The sequence below is a fragment of the Podarcis raffonei genome, chromosome 6 (genome assembly GCF_027172205.1).
Source record: "Podarcis raffonei isolate rPodRaf1 chromosome 6, rPodRaf1.pri, whole genome shotgun sequence".
Lineage (NCBI taxonomy): Eukaryota > Metazoa > Chordata > Lepidosauria > Squamata > Lacertidae > Podarcis > Podarcis raffonei.
In genome coordinates, this window is record NC_070607.1 from 53,267,473 (window position 1) to 53,287,843 (window position 20,371).

At 41.6% G+C, this 20,371-nt stretch overlaps 1 protein-coding gene across 4 annotated transcripts in view; it reads left to right on the forward strand.

Annotated features, from left to right (window-relative positions):
• BRPF3 (bromodomain and PHD finger containing 3) overlaps window positions 1-20,371 on the forward strand; it is a 36,989-nt gene that overhangs the window by 4,508 nt on the left and 12,110 nt on the right. The window contains exons 2-8 of one of the 4 annotated variants that reach the window (XM_053392933.1): window positions 6,607-7,974; window positions 8,628-8,784; window positions 10,898-11,029; window positions 12,349-12,477; window positions 12,876-13,188; window positions 14,155-14,424; window positions 18,731-19,234. In XM_053392933.1, coding sequence (XP_053248908.1) covers window positions 6,626-7,974; window positions 8,628-8,784; window positions 10,898-11,029; window positions 12,349-12,477; window positions 12,876-13,188; window positions 14,155-14,424; window positions 18,731-19,234 — 2,854 coding nt within the window. In that variant the 5' untranslated portion in view covers window positions 6,607-6,625. The remainder of the gene's footprint in view (window positions 1-6,606; window positions 7,975-8,627; window positions 8,785-10,897; window positions 11,030-12,348; window positions 12,478-12,875; window positions 13,189-14,154; window positions 14,425-18,730; window positions 19,235-20,371) is intronic. The other 3 variants (XM_053392934.1, XM_053392936.1, XM_053392937.1) reach the window with 3 other exon arrangements.

The window sequence follows — 20,371 nt, forward strand, 5'->3', positions numbered from 1 at the left end:
ACTTGAACTGCTAGCAGAACTTTACCAGTGGATTCACCAAAATGGGCCAAGGTTGAGTGCATGACAGAAGAGAATCAGATATACACAAAATGCTATGCTGCTAACTCCAACACACTGTTGTAATGTTACACTGATGTCCTAAGTGGTGTAAGTAAAAAACACTAATTGAACCCCAAAATCATTGGCTACCCACCCTGTGTCCTCTGCCACGGTGGAGCATAGTACTCAAACAAACTTTGTACCTAATCACAGTTGTATAGAAACAGTATATAAATCCCTGGGAGGGAGAGTATAGCTCAGATGATGAGGAATGCACTATGGGACTATGTCTCTCTGCCATGCCATTAATTGATTTAATGTGTCTAGTTTTGCCTTTCAAAGTAATAGTTTCAGGGGGCCCTGAGCAGGAGTGGGAACATGTCATCTGGAGAAGGAGAGTTTAATTATCCCCTCCTCCCTCCACTTTTGTGGTCCTGATTAAAATCGCCCACAAATGTACTGTTAGCCCTAATAGGGAAATGTCCCCCTGAGGCTAATAGCAGCTTTGGGGGTGGAAATTTTTATCTTGACCATGGTGAGAGGAATGATTCCCCCCTCCCATTCTAGCACGCTGCAGTCCCACTTCTGCTTACCTGTGTTTCTGTAGATGTTACTTTGAAAGGCAAAACCATATGCTAAGTCCACTCTGAACACACAGGGGGGAGCTTTGGAGATAGGAAGCACTGAGAAATGAAATGTTTCACAAAAAGGGGCAATTAAAGCAAGCTATTTAAGGGGCAATTAGCAGGCCCTTTATAACTTGTTTCCCAGCTGGGATCAACAGGAAGCAATAAAACTAGCAGAAACAACAGACTTCCGGGTTAGCGCCATCGACTAATGGCGGATTCCCTCTGAGCTCCGGAGGGAATCGGCTCTGCAGGATCGGGTCTTGCCGCTGCGGCGACGCGGGGACCCATAAAAATCACAGGCGGTGAAGCCTGTGAACCTGGTGACTCGGCGGGCACCATTTGCGCCCCCCGACCTGCGAAGGAGCCTTTTTAAAGGCTTCGGAACGGGGGACGGGGTGAGTGGCGCGGTGCGGAGAGTCGACTGCTTCTCCTGCAGAGTGAAGCCACATTGCCATGGTCGGAGAGCGCTGACTTCTTCATTTGAACAATTGGACTCTAAAAGTAACAACCCGTGAGTACTACGGAAATTGGTACTGTAAAGAAAATTTTGCTTTTAAGAATTAGGCACGATCGGGGAAGGTGTAAAAAGGAAGTCTGCCTCCCCGTCTTGTAAACAAGTTAAAGCAAAGACCTGCTAACTAAGGTCGAGAGAACCTTTTCTTCTTTCCTTCTTTGGTAAAAGACTTTAATTTCACGATTTGGCAGTATAAGAAATTTTGCTGGAGGATAAAGAGCTAATTTTGGGAACTGAAGTGCCACCCTCCCGGACCCGGGAGTGTTCCGCGAGAGAGCCTGTCGATGAGGTACTAAAGAGTTTGACAGCTGTCCAAGTAGCTGTCAAAACGGAAAAAGAGAACTTTGTTTCTGTTGCTTCTGCTGGTTATATATGTTACAATTTTTGTTACAATTTGTTGAAAACAAGGAAGAACTGATACAAACTAGCTGGATTTTTGGGCTTGGATTGGAATGAACACTAAGAAATCAAAATCCCTCTAGAGGGGGATTTGGGACATTACAAGAATGGCTGGAGAAGGGAGAATTCAGGCTGAATTGGACAGAGTCTTTGTTCTCTTGGGAAAGTTGCAAGGCCAAATTGATGTTTTGGCTATAAATGTTACAACTCTGGACTCAACTGTAAACAATATCATTGAAACTGATAAGGAGTTGAATCTGGAAGTTTATTCAACTGAACAGAAAGAGAAACTTGACAACTTTGAGAATTTGGAGAAGGAGACATATGTTGTCCCTGAAGAGCTGCAGATGATGAAGGAGGACTTGAGGCCTGACATGATGGTAATGAAGGAAAATAAGAATTTGATGTGGAAAATCTGGCCTGAATTGGAGATTGAAGAAAGGAAAGATCTCCTTATGTGGAGATCCGAAGACCTAAGGATTATAAATTGCTCAAGGTGGAGGTTGGAGCCTTGGGGACATTTGGACTTGAAAGGAGTAAGAAACAAGATTTGGGTTCCACCTTTAAGTATGGAGGACTGGTTGAAAGAAACATGGATCCTGAAGGGCCAGAGCTTCTCCGAGAGTTGGTGTTTAATTTTAAGGACTATCAAAAAAAACCAGCAGAGAGGAATTGAGAGAGAATTAAGAGCCTCGGATGTGAGATCTCCAGGCTAAATATTAGATTAAGACTGATGGACATTTGTTGGGGACTGGAACCGGGGAAGGGTGGGGTGGGGTTTGGGAATCCAAAGGGTACATAAGTATAATGTGTTTTGCTTTTATTTTTGTTTTTGTAATGTTTATGAAATTTGGGAAATTCGTGGAAGGGAATTTGGGTCGACTTTAGAAAGAATGTTTTAAGAATATGTATTGATGTATAAGTATTGATGTTTAAGTTTGGATAAGGTAAAATTGGTTTTTTTTAAAAAATGAACTAAATTAAAGGAAAATAAGGTTAGCAAAAATAAATTGAGGAAATGGATGAAAGAGTAAAAGTAAAATAATAACATGTTAATTTATTAGGTTAAGAATTATGGTTAAGGATTTGCTGAATCAATAATTTGAATTGGAATACAAAAAGGGGAGGTATGAGGAGGTTGGGAAAATATGTCAATGAAAGTAAATTTTGGTGAACTTAATGTGTTTTTAATTTTTATGTATCTTTTTTCTGTTTTTTCGTATTTTTTTTTCCTTTTTCTTTTTGACTTTTTATATTCTTACTGTATTAATTTTGAAAATTTTAATAAATATCTTTTAAAAAAAACCTAGCAGAAACAACAAGCAATAAACTTAGAACTGAAGTTGTCAGGGACCTTTGTTTTAAATAGAACTTAATTGTGATGGAACATAGGAGAATTTGGTTATGGGGAAGGCCATTGCTTGGTAATATAGTACTATATGCAAGCTCTGTATGGACACTCTGCTTTAATTCCTTTGCCAGCTAATTAGAGGAAACTGTGCACCTAAGGGCTCTAGGGTGAAAGCAGCCCTGAAAGGCAACATGGACTGGGACCTTATTTTCCTTTCACAGATTCCTCATCCCCATTTCCTCCCTTCCCACTCTCTTTCCCTTCCTATTGTCCCTCAAAAAACTCCACATAGACTTGATTCTTTTAAGGAAACTTTCTCCAGGAAACTATCATTGGCCTCCCCTGCTCAAAAAACAATGCTCAAGAGTCCTTCAAATCCCCCCATCCCATATAAATGGAATGCTTGCTCCTTCCCCTGTATAAACAAAATACTGATTTCTCAAACACATTTCTTTAAAAGGGAAGATGGGATACATGCATCAGTCAATATTAATACCGTACATCATGATGTTGACTGATGCATATATTCCATCTCCCCCTTTTGATATGATAAATGCACTTTTAATAATAATAATAATAATAATAATAATAATATCTTTATTGTCATTGCCCCCTCTCAGGGACAACGAAATTACTCTCAGGGACAACCAAATTTTTCAGTCTAAAATTGGTTCTGCGCAGTATGAAAAAATCTACTGACATGATAATAATAATGATGATGATGATGATAATAATAATAATAATAATAATAATAATAATAATAATAATATCATGACTATTATTATTAACTTGTTGATCGCTTGTTACCTGAAGATCTTCAAGCAACTTACAACACATTTAAAACATAAATACATAAACCATTTTGACCAAACTGCGGGAAGTAGTGGAGGACAGAGGTGCCTGGCGTGCTCTGGTCCATGGGGTCACGAAGAGTCGGACACGACTAAACGACTAAACAACAACAACAACACATAAACCATAACAACAGAGCAAAACAGCCCACATAACAACCACAAGGAGCTTTGATGGCACACTACTTTATATTTATATAATAATTACTTTTATTTTATATTTATATAATAAATGTTTATATTTTTATTTCTATAGAGCAGTGCAGGCCAAGTGTACACTACACAAGTGAACCAGTGGGCTAGAAGCAGTTTGTGGAGTAGCCACATTTACTATCATAATTTGTTTCAATGTTGTTCTATATGTTTGTTTATTTAAAAGTTATTTTTCCAGCCACCTGTCAGTAAGCTATCAGAGTCAAACACTGAGAACTTCTTTCTCATTAGCATTTTCAAAAGATGATATATGTAGCATTATTTCTTCCGCTAATGTAGCATTGCTCTGTGTTTAAAAGTATTAGGCTTGAACATAAGACTCCAATATTCAAACACAGTATATGCTCAGCTATGAAGCTTACTGGGTAGCCCTAAGCAAGTCACTACCACTTATCCCACAGGTCACCAACATTCAGGGACCAGTGGAGGCATTGGGAGTTTTGAGAAAGTGCAATGCACTAGTCAATAAATGGCTGCCTTGAGGTGGGATATAATAAGAAGTAACTGTTGTGAGGCATAGCTTAACAAAAAATAGCTGCCACATTTAAAGGAGCGGAAGACACAAGACCACAAAATGGCATTGGCATGGCTTCCATTAGCCCCCCATCAATGGAAAAAGGCCACCTACATCAGCTACCACTGTAGTTACAGAGAGAACCTCTTTGTACCTTTTCTCTGTTCAGAACAGAAGACATGGACAATATCCCATCCTCGCATCCAATGAAATCTGGGCATGATTAAGGGTGCTTATTCATTGGAGGAAAGGACAAAACAATGCAAACAGGAACTGAGCAGGAAGCGCAACAGTCTTTCTTTTCCCCAGGTTTTTAAAAAAGTAGTTTTAAAGTTGCTTCAACCATGAAGTAGCCTCTCTGACTTAAGTTGCATCATCTCAGAACAAGTAGTTTTAGAATTCTCATCCTTCTCAAATGATAGCCTTTGGAAAAAATGTAGCAGATGCAGTCTGAAGGCTCATATTTTGTAACCAAAGGGGAATTGTAGATTCTCAATTATGTCTTTAAGAATACATGTTTATCTTAAAAGAAGTATTGTTACTTTGTTCTATGCCACTAAGACCTATACAATAGGTATGGATTTCAATTGTTGCATTTCCATGTTTGGAAAACTGCCATTTGTTAAATTTATTCCTGGCTTACAGTTAAACAGAGGGCCTAGGAAAAAGGGCCTGGCTTTTTCTCCTTTCTTTAAATGCATTTTTATTGAATGTTTCAAAAATAATTACACAATAGGAACAAATGTAAAACATTGACATATTCTTCTTAAACTGTGACAATGTAGGAAATATAAAGTTGACCATTGAAGAGCATGCATTATAATAGTTATTGGGTTGTGGGGGGGGGGGTAAAAGAATCGCGCCAAAAAGAAAATTGGGTGATGGGAGGGCAAAAGGTTTTGTCTTTCGTGTTTGCACACATAATACATGTTTGCCTTTTCAAACATTTTCCTCAACTGCAAGTTAAATTCTGTTCAAGTGTACAATTCCAAATCAATGGTTGGTTTGTACACACTTAATATCTCACAATCATGTGCCCCTTCCCTCCATGATGTGACTGCAAGGAAACTATGGAAGCTTTTGATTCCATTTTAGGTTAACATTATGCAGTGACCGATTTCCCTCACTAGAGCTACAGTTGCCAGTGTTTCCTGGGGAGAGGGGCTGCTTGTTAAACCACTCTGGGAATTGTAGCTCTGTGAGGGGAATAGGGCTCTCCTAACACTTCTCAGAGGGAAAGCCATGCCTGTTTGAAGTGGTATAATACAGCTTTAAATGTAAAGTGCAGATGGAGCAGAATAGCTTACAGCAAATTAGGCATCCACTAATTTAAAGTTTCACACACCCAAAAGTGCACTAAGAGATAAGGCCCCAGCCCAAATTTATCTTTTTAGTTTGCATTCATGTGCTGCTTTGCATTCTCTGTTTCAGAATCTTAGTTCATTAGAAGAGACAGGCTGATATTTAGCTCCTTTATTTTACTTCTTTGCTCGGGTTTGTGTTTCCTAATTAAATTCTTCTTTTGATCCATTTCTTCATTTTCAACCTCCTTGTTTATTATTGGATTTTCTTTGCTTCCAGGTTCTCTTCTACAAGTCTTCTGTGTCTAGCCTTCCTAGCTGCTTGCTTATGATATCTTTGTCTTGTTGGTTCTGTGAATGACTCCTATAATGCTAAAACACTTTAGTAGAAAGAGGAAAAGAATCTAAGATTCATATTCAGGATAGCCATATCTTTAGGGCTATTTCTTAAAGAATTTGTATTTGGTTAAATTTTGTTTTTTAACAGAGCAATCAATTCAGTTTAAATACTTTTCAGATTGAACATTACCTAAGTTACCTCAGGATAGGTGCCTTTTTGAGAAACTGAAGTGTGAGATAAGCCAAATCTGTCTACCACTCATTGTTTAAAAGGCTTTATTTTCTTTCTTTTTTTATTCCCACAAAGTAGTTGCCAAATAAACAGGTATGTTCTTATTTCTCAGCCCTGTTAGTTAAAATTAACTTTAACCAATTAATCAGTTGAAGTCAGACCTTGTTGCCCTGAAATTTATGCTGCTCATGTTTATGCTATTTTTCTTTTGGACTATTCTGCAGGGTTTTTTGAGTTGCTGCTATGAGGAAACCTCGGAGGAGGTCCCGACAGACCCTAGAAGGGAGACGTTCTCCTTCACCATATAGCTTGAAATGCTCACCCACGCGAGAGACTCTGACCTATGCCCAGGCCCAGCGGATAGTCGAAGTTGATATTGATGGGCGTCTCCATCGCATCAGCATTTATGATCCTCTAAAGATCATCACAGAGGATGAACTGACTGCCCAGGACATCACAGAATGCAACAGTAACAAAGAAAACAGTGAGCAGCCACTGTTTCCTTCAAAATCAAAGAAAACTCAGTGTAAAGGCAAAAAAAGGGAGACATGCACAAAACATGCTCCTGGGACATCATTCCACCTACCACAGCCCAGCTTTCGGATGATTGATTCCTTGAGCCAACCAGATGCTCCAGCCCTGCCTTCAACATACTATCAGTACATTGAGAAGCCACCTGAAGATGTTGATGCTGAAGTGGAGTATGATATGGATGAGGAAGATTTGGCGTGGCTTGACATGATCAATGAGAAAAGGAAGAACGATGGCTATGGGTCAGTTTCTGCTGAGACTTTTGAGTTGCTAGTAGATCGGTTGGAGAAGGAGTCATACCTGGAGAGCCGCAACAATGGGCCCCAGCAGACTCTAATAGATGAAGATGCCGTTTGCTGTGTTTGCATGGATGATGAATGCCATAACAGCAACGTCATTTTGTTTTGTGACATTTGTAACTTGGCTGTGCACCAAGAATGCTATGGAGTGCCCTACATCCCTGAGGGGCAATGGCTTTGTCGCTGCTGCCTACAGTCCCCTTCCCGCCCAGTTGATTGTGTTTTGTGCCCAAACAAGGGTGGGGCCTTCAAGCAGACCAGTGATGGTCACTGGGCCCATGTTGTTTGTGCCATCTGGATCCCAGAAGTCTGTTTTGCAAACACTGTGTTTCTGGAGCCCATTGAGGGGATAGAAAATATCCCACCAGCTCGCTGGAAGCTCACTTGCTACATCTGCAAGCAGAAGGGCATGGGAGCAGCCATCCAGTGTCACAAGGTGAACTGCTACACAGCCTTCCATGTCACCTGTGCCCAGAGGGCTGGTCTCTTCATGAAGATTGAGCCCATGAGGGAGACCAGCCTCAATGGCACAACGTTTACTGTGCGCAAGACTGCTTATTGTGAGGCACATTCCCCTCCTGGCACAGTGAAGAAAGGGCGCACAACTACTGTTCACAAGGGAGAGGAGGATGTTTCAAGGAATGAGGCAGTAGATGGGGGCACTCCCAAGAGCAAGAACAAAGTGAAATTGAAGCAGAAGGCAAAGAAGGAAGCCTGTTCTTCTGCCCCTTTGCTGATGGTTGCACAGATCCCTTCATACCGGTGAGTGGGGAAACCATTCTGGCTTTTGTTTCCATGTTGATCAATGAACTAGCCCAGCGTTTTTCTCCTGTTTTCCAATTGGGTGGCATCTTTTATGCCCTGCGGCTGTTTCAGCAAATGCTTAATTACGTTAGGAAATGAAGTGCAGGCACAAATTGTTGAAGGTGGGAAACGAAGAAAATTTGCAATTTATGGTCCGAGTTTAGGCTTATCCCATTGACTTCAATGGGATTGTGACAGTTTAACTTGGAGCGGGATTGTAACCTCTATCTACAGTTGTGTTTGTTGCTTAGTGTTTATATTAGTAATGCGTTTAAGTGATTATATGAAAGTGACTAGAGTAATCACTTGTGCTAAACCTCTGAATTAATTTGGTCCATTTGAGCTAAGCTGATGGCTGGGTGTTGCCCATTTTGCTGTTGCTATTGCTTAATTGGAGCTGTAGAGCTGTTTCTTACAGAGCAGCAATTTCACAGTTGAAAAGCCTCTGATGAACTTGAGTTACTTATATAATTCCTAACATGTAATGTGATGTTAGAAAATTAGGCACTGTTTTGCTAAAGTGGGGGTTTCCATGTGTTACACTGGTCTTCCGGAATCTGAAGTTGGGTTTAATATGTGATGAAATCGCTTGATGCTTTTGTTTTCCCTAGACTGAATAAAATCTGCAGTGGTCTCGCCTTCCAGAGAAAGAATCAGTTTATGCAGCGACTGCACAACTACTGGCTTTTAAAGCGTCAGTCAAGAAACGGTGTTCCTCTTATACGGCGTCTGCACTCTCATCTGCAGTCCCAAAGAAATGCAGAACAGGTATGATTGTGGCATCATTGACATTTTACTGAACCCTGAAATACCATGAGAGAATAGTGTTACATGAACTAATTAGGGAAGCTTCTGGGATACATGGATGGAAAATGTCCTTGGATGGAGTAGCTACTGCTAGCTAAAAAAAGTAGGAGGGTAGTTCATTTTGGGAATTGCTTATGAAGTATAGAAATGGAACTTCAAAATCTTCCTTTAGTAGAGTTGTCCATGAATAATAACTATTGCGTGGACAGGCGGAGTCCCCAGGTCCCGAGTGGCCCCCCCCCCATGTGGAATAACGACTCAAGACAACGTGCTATGGGATTAAATTGGCCACAACTTTATTAAATTTCAAATGTGGGTAGACCTTGGCTCAGGCATTGGGCGTTCTCTCTCCCCAGTCCCCAGCCGGGGACCTAGGGAGCATCAGGGTTATCCACTGTTTGTGTGGGGGATGGGCCGGCTCTGGAGAACATATGTTGAAGCAGAGATAGCCGCCGCCGCAGGGGAGAGCAATGACGACCTTTCGGTGTACGGTCAAAGCCTCCCTTCAGAAACCCCTTTAACGGGGAACCCTGGTATCGCAGCTGCAAAGAGGAAGATGGACAAAAGGATTCCGCCCAAGGCCTGATACCTTGTGATACCAAAGTTGTGACATTTTGCTACGGGAAAGGCAAAACCTGCCAATGCAGGGAAATTCCTTTCCGGCCCTTTGACAGCGACCTTAACGTAGCAGCGCCCGCATACCTGTAAGAAAAGTTAACCTGCAAAACCTGTGAAGAAAAGTTAACCTGCAAAATAAGGCATTAACTGAGGGTGGGTAGGGTGGGAGAAACTCTGGAGCCAAGTGAGGATTCCCAGGTAAGATGCTCCCTCTATTGTGTGGGCAGGTAATCCCTCCCCCACCTGGCCTGATCTCCTTGGCAACGCTTCCCCCAGGTGGGATTGGACAACTGACTGGGATAGGCGGAGACCTCCAGGTATCCCACCTGAGGGAAGGCAAAGCCAAGCCTATGCTGATGGAGCCGCTCCAGATCCAGGGGCTGCGCGTGTCCATGCAAAGGTCGCCCCCCGTTTTATGCGGGGAGCGGTCATTGTGATTGTAATAGAGGTTTTGCAGCATGCAATTTTTGTATTATGCCACGTAGCATAAAGCCAAGCCACCCATGATCTATGCCTCCTGCTGAAAATTCTCTTAACAGTTCCTTCCTTTGAAACCACATCCCATTGTTTTTACCTTGTAGATGGTTATCAATGGATTTTATCCACATTGTTTTTCTTTCCTGTGTAAAACACTACATCTGTCTTTACCTTAGAAACAATCAGCACTGTGGAGACCACTTTTCCTTAGTTGTCAGGGCCAAAGACTGTACCCACTGATTTACTGTTTGTGGTCTAGTCCTTTTGAGCTAGGCATACACTTTACTATTTTCTTTACACAGAATTGGTACTTGACATTTGCTGTGCCCCATAACTTTTTTTGAGTGACTTTGCTAGAGAGCTGCAGCAGTGTGCGAGGTTGGGGGGGGGGAGGAGAGCAGCAGTGATGCCCTCCTGGTGGTGGTGCCACTATGTTCACTGGGACAAAAATGGGGTGGGGGCAAGATCGAGGGAGCATTCTGTTGGCGTCATCATTGTTGTGTATGTGTGTCTGCACCAGAGACATGTTTCTGCCATCAACCTGTAGCTCTCCACCCCATGATTCCTGGTGAACACAGTCCTGGTGAGCACAGTGCTGCCACCACCAGGAGGGTGTCACTGCCATTTTGTGCCTCCTGTGCCACTGATGACACAGTGCAATCCTTTGTCAAAAGGCCAAAAGCAATGGAGCCTCGCTCTTGGTTATACCACAGGTATGAATTAGCAACACATATTTGAGAAGTTAAAGAATGTCAGTGGGTATGGTTAAAACATTTCCAGAACATACTCAGAACGTTGGTTGGACTTCTTTAGATAGTCAATCTATGCTTAGGACTCATAAGGTGCTTAGATTCTATGATCTAGTTAAAGACTGACTGTGAATAACTGTAAATATGAAGAGATTGGTGAATCAGGAGAGATATGAAGAGAGATCAGGTACCATTAAAAAAGAAAGAAAGAAAAATCTCCCATTTTACAGAAAGAGCATGATGAGAAGACTGGTGCAGTGAAGGAGGAACTGAAGTACTGGCAAAAACTGCGGCATGACTTGGAAAGAGCACGGCTGCTCATTGAATTAATTCGTAAGCGTGAAAAACTCAAACGTGAGCAGGTTGGTATGAGCATGACCTGATGATCTGTACAGCTGTTTACACTCCCAATGAGATGGACATTATTTAATACCTTTGATTAGAGCTGCTAAGGTGGCCTGGATGTGGAGTGATTGCCATTTTAGTGTTAAAACCAAACAAAAAACAAAACACCAATGCAATCCTAAGCATGCTTATTCAGAATCAAGCTGTATTGCATTCAGTGGGCCTTACACCAAAATACGTGTGCACAGGATTACAGCAAAAAAAAAAAAAGATTCTGAAATGAGTCAGATCCTAGCTCTTATTGGACAAACTGTGTGTGTGTGTGGGTGAGTATGCGCACATGTGCATACACACACACACACACAAACACATCCACTGGCACTTTAAAATTAAATGGCAGCTTTTCCCTGCCCCCTTTCCCCCTAGTGCTGGAGTGAAGTTGAGGGGAAAATGCTATCTCTTAGTATTAAAGAGCTGGAAGACAACTTTCTCTGATTTCAGTGCTGTGGTGCTTAGCACTGCGATTGGAGCTCAGATATTTCTCTAACCGCCAGATTAAACTTTATCTCCATATCTGCATCTAAGATCACAGAGCTAAAGTGCTTAGTGTTGAGATCAGAGAAGAAAGATCCCTCTGCTTGCTCTTTAGAGAAGATCTCTTTAGAAGAGGTCTCTAAAAAGCAGTCAGAGGGATTTTATATTCTGATGAGTAGATATCACATCCATCTCCACTTTAGCGATTACTGTGTAAAGAACAGACAGGGATATTTATCTCCTGACCAGACTGGGGCCTCGTGAGTAATTTTCTATGGCTTGGTGGGCCATATCTGGCCTGTTGGCCTCAAGTTAGCCATCTCAACTGCAAATGCTACAATTAAACTGCATTCCTGTATAGATCAGGTCAGGTTTCTTCATTTCGTAACCATTTTAAAAACACATGAATAAATACGGCTAGATCATTAAAAGAAAACATATGTATCAAACGAGTAGTTTATCTGGCCCACGATATTGTTATTGAGATATTTGCCACTAGAAGTAATAGATTCAATAACAAATTTGTTGTTCATGATGTTCAAAATCATCTGTCTAGTTTTGCCTAATGGTAGGGCCAGCCCTGCTTGTTGTATATCCTGCTATCCTTTTAGCCTCAAGTTAGTTGGTTTTATCAGAACTAGCATTTATAGTTTCTGCAGTTTACAAGGTTTGCCTGCAGGAAATGCTATTTTCCATCATTAGTATCTCAGGTGTGCTGCTTTTAGTTATCATTCCTGCATTGCCCGCAGTTGAACTACATGACCCTTGGGATCCGTTCCAACTCTGATTCTATGATTTTCAGGTAAAGGTTCAGCAAGCTGCCTTGGAGTTGCAGCTCACACCTTTCAACGTGCTTCTGCGGACAACACTGGATCTTCTACAGGAAAAGGATCCAGCCCAGATCTTTGCAGAACCTGTAAAGCTGAGTGAGGCAAGTACTTTACCTAGAAGTGCAGTTAGATTTGACCTAAAGAACTGCTCATTTGAATGCCTGCAAAATGTAACTCACAAAAAGCAAGATCAGTTTGGACTGTTCAAGGCATACTTGCTCTGTTCTTGTATAAATTAAGGACTTCCTCTAAGGTTCTTATACAGAGGATTCCCCAACCAGGCAGACTAGAGCACTTTTTCTGAGGGAGTTTCCTTTTGCTTCTCAGCAAGGTTATTTATTTGCTGGGGCTAAATGGGATAGGACTTAACTGGATGAAATCACTGTGCATTTGTGCACTGCCCCAGTGCCAGTGAGAGGGCATCTAGAGTGCTTGTGATGGATATGCCCTGGTTGGCTAGTAAATGATTTTTGTAATTGTACAGGTTTTATATGTTTAGGTTCCAGATTACCTGGAATTCATTTCCAAGCCAATGGATTTTTCTACCATGAGGCGGAAGCTGGAGTCCCACCAGTACCGGACACTGGATGAGTTTGAGGAGGACTTTAACCTTATTCTTACCAACTGCATGAGGTATAATTCTAAAGACACCATTTTCCATCGAGCGGCTGTCCGGCTGAGAGACCTCGGAGGGGCAATATTGCGCCATGCACGGCGGCAAGCTGAGACTATTGGCTATGATCCCCAAGTGGGGATTCATTTGCCTGAATCGCCAAAGACAGAAGATTTTTATCGTTTCTCTTGGGAGGATGGTGAGTTTCCATTAGGGATTTTTGCATTTAAAAATAAAAGACCATTAAGGAGAAAGAAGATTAAAAACCTGCATATGTGCAAAGAAAGACAATAATTTAAGAAACTGCTCTAGAGGCAGTATCGCCTACAATATATATATGTATTTAATTTTGTTAATACAGACCTCCATTTCCCATTGATCCTATGGAGCAATCCCATTTTGCATCTTCCCCCACTCCCCATCTGATTGATGCTGTAAACAGCTGAGGAGCATGCTAATCAGTGTGTCTATCAGGCAGGGAGGTGCATGCTGTTTGCTGTTTTGCCACTCCTGTCTTCCCTTGCACTTGTTCTTTCATTGCAGTGCTGGGTTCAGTACTGACCTACCCGTCGTACTGTGTCTTCTGCTTCCTGGCCAGATGATCATAGATGCCTACTTGGTGCTGTACCCTGCACTTTCTCTATTTGTCTACCAGGAAGCAGGAAATAGTGGGCAGGAGATGTCTGCAGTAAATTTGAGGCCAATGTTGTTGGTGGGAATAGTCGCCATGGGGGACAACTGGAGGAGTGGGCCATACAGGACAACAGTGAGGGGTACTTGAGTTCCACGGCCACAGATTGCCTATGTGTGCTGCACAGCATGTGATCTCTCTCTTTCTCATTGGCTCTGTGGTGTATTTCCTACATATTATTGGCATTTCATTTGAAGAATCCTTATGTCCTGTTTATTATATGAAGTTCAAAAACAGCTTTATTAATTGTCTGCCCTTTGCTCAAAAGTTGTAGTATGAGTTACAACAATTAAAACACAATATTCAAAACAGTTCAAAACAACTTAAAATTACAGAAATTATGGTATGTTCTAAAAATAACCATCTCAGGTGTCAAAAGTGAGAGTGAAGAGGTGCCACAAGCTGTATAATGAAGATGATAGTTGATGTGAGACCTAAATGGTGGGTCAGTCACATTCTTGCTTCTCATTGCAGTTGATAACCTTCTCCTCCCTGAGAACCGGGCTCACCTTTCATTGGAGGCACAGCTGAAGGAGCTACTGGAAAAGCTGGATATGGTGAGCACCATGAGGTCAAGTGGCGCCCGAACTCGCCGCATCCGACTCTTGAGACGCGAAATCAACTCTATCCGGCAAAAGCTGGCCCAGCAACAGAATAAAACCTTGCCAAATGGAGATCCAGCTCCATGGGAGGAAGGGCTTGAAAAGATGCTACAAGGAGAACGTGATGAAGATGGGGAGAAAGGTGAGTTTTTTCACTAGGTCTTTGAAGGAAGCAGTTCTGGTTGTACTGGAAAGGGCTAGGTAAATGTGAAGACTCAAGGGGATCTGTGCACATTAATTCTACACAAGTCTGGTAGGCAGAAGTCACTATGTAATTACTGCCTTTGACAACAAACTCAAAAATCATCTTGAGAAATGGAGAGCATCAAGAACAGCCTTAATATATATAGCATTTGGTAAACCTGTACATTTTTGTAACAAATGCTGGAGAGTTTTGGGGCCGAGGAAGCAGCAGTCGATGGTAAGAAGGGTTGCCAGTCTCAAAGCTTTATGGTGATAAGGCAGCCTTAGAGAAATGTGTTTGACAATCTTATCCCAGTTTCTAGAGGTCTGCATCACAAAGACACCTACACTTGGAAGTGCTAATTTACCTCCTTGGCAGTCTCATCAGGAAGAGGTTAAAAGATTGAGAAGACTGTCAGCCTCATGTCCTACATGTGTCTGTCACCTGTAGATACATAGTTGCAACAATGGGCTGTGAATGTAATAGCAGTAAGGAGCTGTGACATAGATTGATCCAAAGGATAGTGGACAAACTTGGGCAAGGAAGCTTGGGTTGTGATCCCACCCATGGTCATGTGTAAATCAAAGATAGTAGAGACACTTACAGAAGAGTGCACAAGTGGCTGCAGCCAACCATGATCCTAGTTTGCTATTGAGTAAGTGGCTCTATTTTTTTCTTTTTTTTTCTTTAAAAGCATCATTTAGTTAGAAAGTTAGCTGTCTAACTTTCGCTTAAAAACAAAATTAGAAGCCAGTAAAGATGGAAGCTGTAGTATATACAAAAAAATAACCACAGAAGCAGTCAGGGTTGGCCTTTGCTGTAGGGTGGGTCAGTTCCCCTGGCAGGGAAAAGCGGTTCAACGTTGCCTTGCCTGGCCTTCTAAGAGGCTCAAAATAGTCAGCTGACAGCAGTTTAATGCCATTAATTGTTACTGATAAAAACAGTGTTAGCATGGTCCTGCCATCGTATTCTCAGAAAATGTGCCTCTGTTAACAAGCACTTCTGTTCTCCCCTATACTGTTTCAAAGCTGCAGCCATGCTGAATTGTTACAGAAAACTCTTTTCTCAATTCCTGCATGTTTGCAGAGCTTTACATGCAGCCACAGAGCAGCAAGCCTCACTCAGTTTGCACAGCTTTTGGCATCAGTCAAATCTTTGACAAATGCAAATTCAGAAATAATAGTGGATGCTGGTGCCACATGGCTGGAAAGTTCAAAGACAGGCAAAAACACATGGAGTGTGAAGTAGGGCCCATGAGGGGTGTGGCCTAGGGAGAGTTTGAAGTGCCAAACAGAGTGGTCTGTAGGGGCATGAGTTTTCCTCAGCCCTTCTGTACGGTTACACATCCATTCTGAAATCAACCAAATCCTTGCAAAAGTGCAACTTCAGTCATTACCTTTGTATACCACCCTTCATCCGAAGATCACAGGGCAGTTCACAACATTTTGTTAGAATTACTGGAGCAGCATAGTTCTCCACCTGTGGGTGTCAGTAGCCCTGTCCATTGTTGATTGGATAGATATGTTTTGGGTACTACTCTAGCTACTCAGCCTGTGTCATGCTGGGAGGAAGGAGGAAAGAGGAGCCAGCCTTGTTTGAGCATCCAAGAAATGGGGAAGGCTGTTAAGGGGGAACAAATAGTAATTTTCCCTCTCTCTGCTGCTTCTGAAAGTCTGTGAACTGTTGTGTATATATAGATATACACACATGTACACACATGTACACACACACATACACAGGTCCTTTCATTGGACTTCATTTGTGACCTTTTGGTACATAGGTCGCTAAAAGTATATTAAATTCCTTACCCTCCACCCGCTGTAAAAATGGAATTAAACACTAGTTTTTCAAAATGCAGATTGAGATTTTAAAACTTACGTTACACACCTCACTGTTTGGTGCTTTTAAAGCTCTCTAAAAAGAGTCAATAGCTGTGAAATCCAAAATTTGTTGACTAACACCAAGTCCTAAGTGGCTGGTCCATGAGAGCTATATGGGCCAGTTAATGGTAAGGTCATGGTTAGACACATAGCATTTCCAGAAAGTTTGAAGCCATGAGGTGTGTGTGAATATGTTTTTCCCATTTTTCCCAGAAAAAACCCAGAAATTTTGGAAAAAAATAATTCTATTTTATATATATACATACACAGAGATGAGAAAGAGATCACGTTTTCAGTTTAATTACAATTTGAATTTACTTTTTACTTTTTTTGCTGTTGTTGTTTTTTAAGTTACAAGTGAAAGTACAAGCTGCTGAGCAGTAAGGAATCTCTTTGGTTTTGCCAGTTTATGAGGAACAGGCAAATGATAATAATAAAAAGAAGAAGAAACAATTAGTATTTTTGAAACAAAGAACATTATTATGTCTCCTCCAGTTCTCCATAGTGAAATTTAATGTCTCATTTTCTGAGCTATTGCTATGAATTTCAGTTCCTGCGTCTTCTGCTTCTTCATATTTGTCATCACCATACTTATAATGAACTTCTAAAATCTGAAGGTTTGCCTGTATTGAAACAAACATCTCTGCCCTTTCACAAGCAAATGAGGCACTGAAATCATCTTCCTTCCCTTGTGACAATAGCAGTGCCCCCAGAGGCAGAAATGCATCTTGCTGTTGCATTTGAGAGTTGAAGTCTCAGTTTACAACTCAGGACTTGATTGTCCTCAGTGTACAGGAATTGTAATCATCTGATACTGCACATAGTCTTAACATAAAAGTCTTCCCAATGCATAATTTTTAGAAATCATTTGCGGGGAGTAAATATATGAGCACTTTATCTTAAACATTGTATTTGTCATTCAAACATAATCTATTTTTTTGAACAAAACAAAAAGCTTGGGGGGGGTGATTGGGAGGGATTCCCCCTTGAAAAAGTTTCTGGCTTTTCCTAGGCTATCACATCTTTTGTCATGGTTGCAGCAGATGAGAATCTGTTTTGACTTTTGCTGAATGGATCTCAGAAATCTTAATTTCTCTTCTGGATTGCTTTCAGGAATATTTAAAGGGACGTTTTGAAAAGTTGTTTTCCTTTTCCTTGAGACACCCCCTCTCCTGACGACATACAAATAGGGTACCCCAATGGTCTGCTGTCTCTTGGTGGGGGATCAAAGTATTCTTAACTAGTCGCCAAAAAACTTAAAAGAATATCAGTATTCCCAATTGAGATTTAGGGAAGAGCTTCAGTATGAACAAATTACTTCATGTTTATTGTTTTGGTTAAATCTACAATAATCTTTAGTTTATAAGCATACCAGTCTCTGATTTTGAACCGCACTAAATAGGACAAAGGGCTTCTTAATATACTTTGAATTCAGAGATGCTCTGTGCTCTATTTATGAGGTTCTTACGAAATTCCTGAATGGTGACATTCCTTCTTAAGGAGTTGTAGTCATCTTAGCAGCCATGCTTTTCCACAGTGCTTGCAATCCATGCAGTTTAGCTAGTCAAGGGAATAACTTGTTTTCCCCTGCTGACAACCAGAACGTTGCACAGATAGCAAATAGTGCTTGAACAGGAACACAACCTTAAAAGGGGGGAGAATGAGTGCTAATCTGTGACCTCATTGCATCATGAATTGGAATGAAATGCTTAGACACAGAATACAAGAGGAAGGAAGGCTCACTGGAGAGAAAGCTGAGCTTGGATTTGGTAGTTTAATGATCTCTGGGTGTTTTTGGTGACCTTAGTACACGGGACAATGACGTAGTTTAAAAGGAAAAGAATACACAATTGACCATTTTCCATTATTTGCAACATGATCGAGGTCCTTAAGAGACTTTTTTGCATTTGAAGCTCCTCCTTTGATGTTTTCTAGTTCTCCCATATCTCTTTACCCTATTAGGTTAAACATGGCTATGTAGAGTTTAAAATACCTGAGGAATGAGGGTCTGAAAAAAAGAGTTAAGAAGGTTGGGGAGTTAAGCGTCATGCAGCCTGAAATTCAGCATGTAAACTTATAAGCAAATTCCATTAAATTCAGTGGGATTTGCACGCTTGTAACGATGCATAGAACTGTCACCATAAATAACATTGTTGGTTAAATGACAAGCATGTTGACTGGCTCTCAAGAGGATGAATATTTTTTCTTCTGCAGAGTGCCATAGTTATTATTTTTTCACCTCTGAGTGTCTTTCTTTAGGCTATTCAACAAAAGTTGGTTATTACCTGCCACTTACTTTCAAGCATAGAAAGGGGCAGAAAGGTGTGATCCGTACTTTGGGAAATACTTTTTAAAATGTTCAAGCAGATTCTCTTTCTCTTTAGCAGATGACACCAAGCCCCCACTTCCCCCCACCCTGGAGCCCACAGGACCTGCACCCCCCCTATCGGAGCTGGACTCTCTGCAGGACCCTCCAACTCTCAAACCCATTAGCGAAAGCAAGTCCTTGAACAGACTACATAAGCGGCTGAAGTCCGAGGGCGAGCTCTTTGATAAGAAGACACTGCAGAGGGAGAGCCACGCCTTCCAGCGCTTGCTCAGCGACAACGGCCTGAACGGATTGGCCCTTCAGGCCACGGGCACTTCTGCCAGCCCCCCGTTTAGTGGAGTGGGCAGGCGGACATCTGTCCTTTTTAAAAAAGCCAAGAACGGGGTGAAACTGCAAAGAGGTCTGGACTGCCCCCTTGAGAATGGAGAGGACCACAGCCAGAGTGGGCAGCTTTCCCCCTCCAGCGTAGAGGGTGAGCGGCCATCCCGGAAACGGCCACAGAGTGGGAGCTGCAGCGAGAGCGATGGCGAGAAATCCCCCAGGCAGGCAGGAGTGACAGGTGACTCCCCTGAGCTTTCATTCCTCTGATGTCTTGGAAAGCCAGAGATCCCCAGAGTAGAGGTGTCTTGTAGCTGCGCTGCTTGCCTGCTGGCAAGAAGTCTCCACGCCTTCGCAGCATTTCTCTGAGTCCCTTTGGGAATTGAGTTCTGCCAAATGTCTGTTGCATGAATCCCAAAACTAGCATCCAGTTTTATTGTACTAAAGGATGAGAGGAAGCTATGGGCTCTGGAGCAGAAAAGAATTTTATATTGCAGAGGAAGGCATATTAACCAGCCTATAAATCTGTGACTAATTTGGGCATTTTCTTCCCTGATGCCTTTATCATGCTAGGCTGCTTTTGGGAGAAGTGTAATACCTGATTGTTTGAGTTGCAGGGGAAGAGTAGGTCTCTCTTTTTCTTTGCACCTTTTTCAACCTTCAACTGAATCAGATACACATCTCTCTCCAATTTTAATGTATGCATGTGTGAACTATTTATTTATAGTGTAGTGAACCTTAACACTATTGAGAATTTTTCAGTGAAATCAAGTGATGTGAAAAGCTTACACCATATTCTTCTCCACTGTTTCTTGTTCCTGGATCTTGTGCAGTCATGTGCCAGAATTGGACAAATGGATATGCAGAGGGATAGTAATGGTTCTGTGGTGACTTATAGGTCTGGAGGATCTGGAAGGAAGCAGACAGTGTTAGGGAGACTTTTTATAAAGGCAAGCAGCAGGGTCATAGTATTGATCTGAATGTGTCCCTGAGCTCAGGCTGTTTTGCACATGCTTACACATCATTGGAATAATCTGCACACGATTACTCACAAGTGAATGTGTGATTTGATGCTACTGAAAAGCATACTGTTTTGTTTATTTATTTATTTATCAAAATTATGTCCCATCTTTCCATCAAATGTTGCTCAAGGCAGCTAACAGAAATAATAAAAATACCATAGCATGTAATTAAAGGCAATAGAATAAGTTTAAAAATACGTAAAGACAAAGCAAGTGTGCTCAGTTCTGCTTTCTTCTTTCAGAGTAAGCAATTAGCACATATCTTTTCTTAGTCATTAAAAACAGGGACCAGTTCTGAAGCTCTTTAGAGCAATCTGATGGGATTTTTGAGCCATTCTCAAAAAGTTGAATGAGTA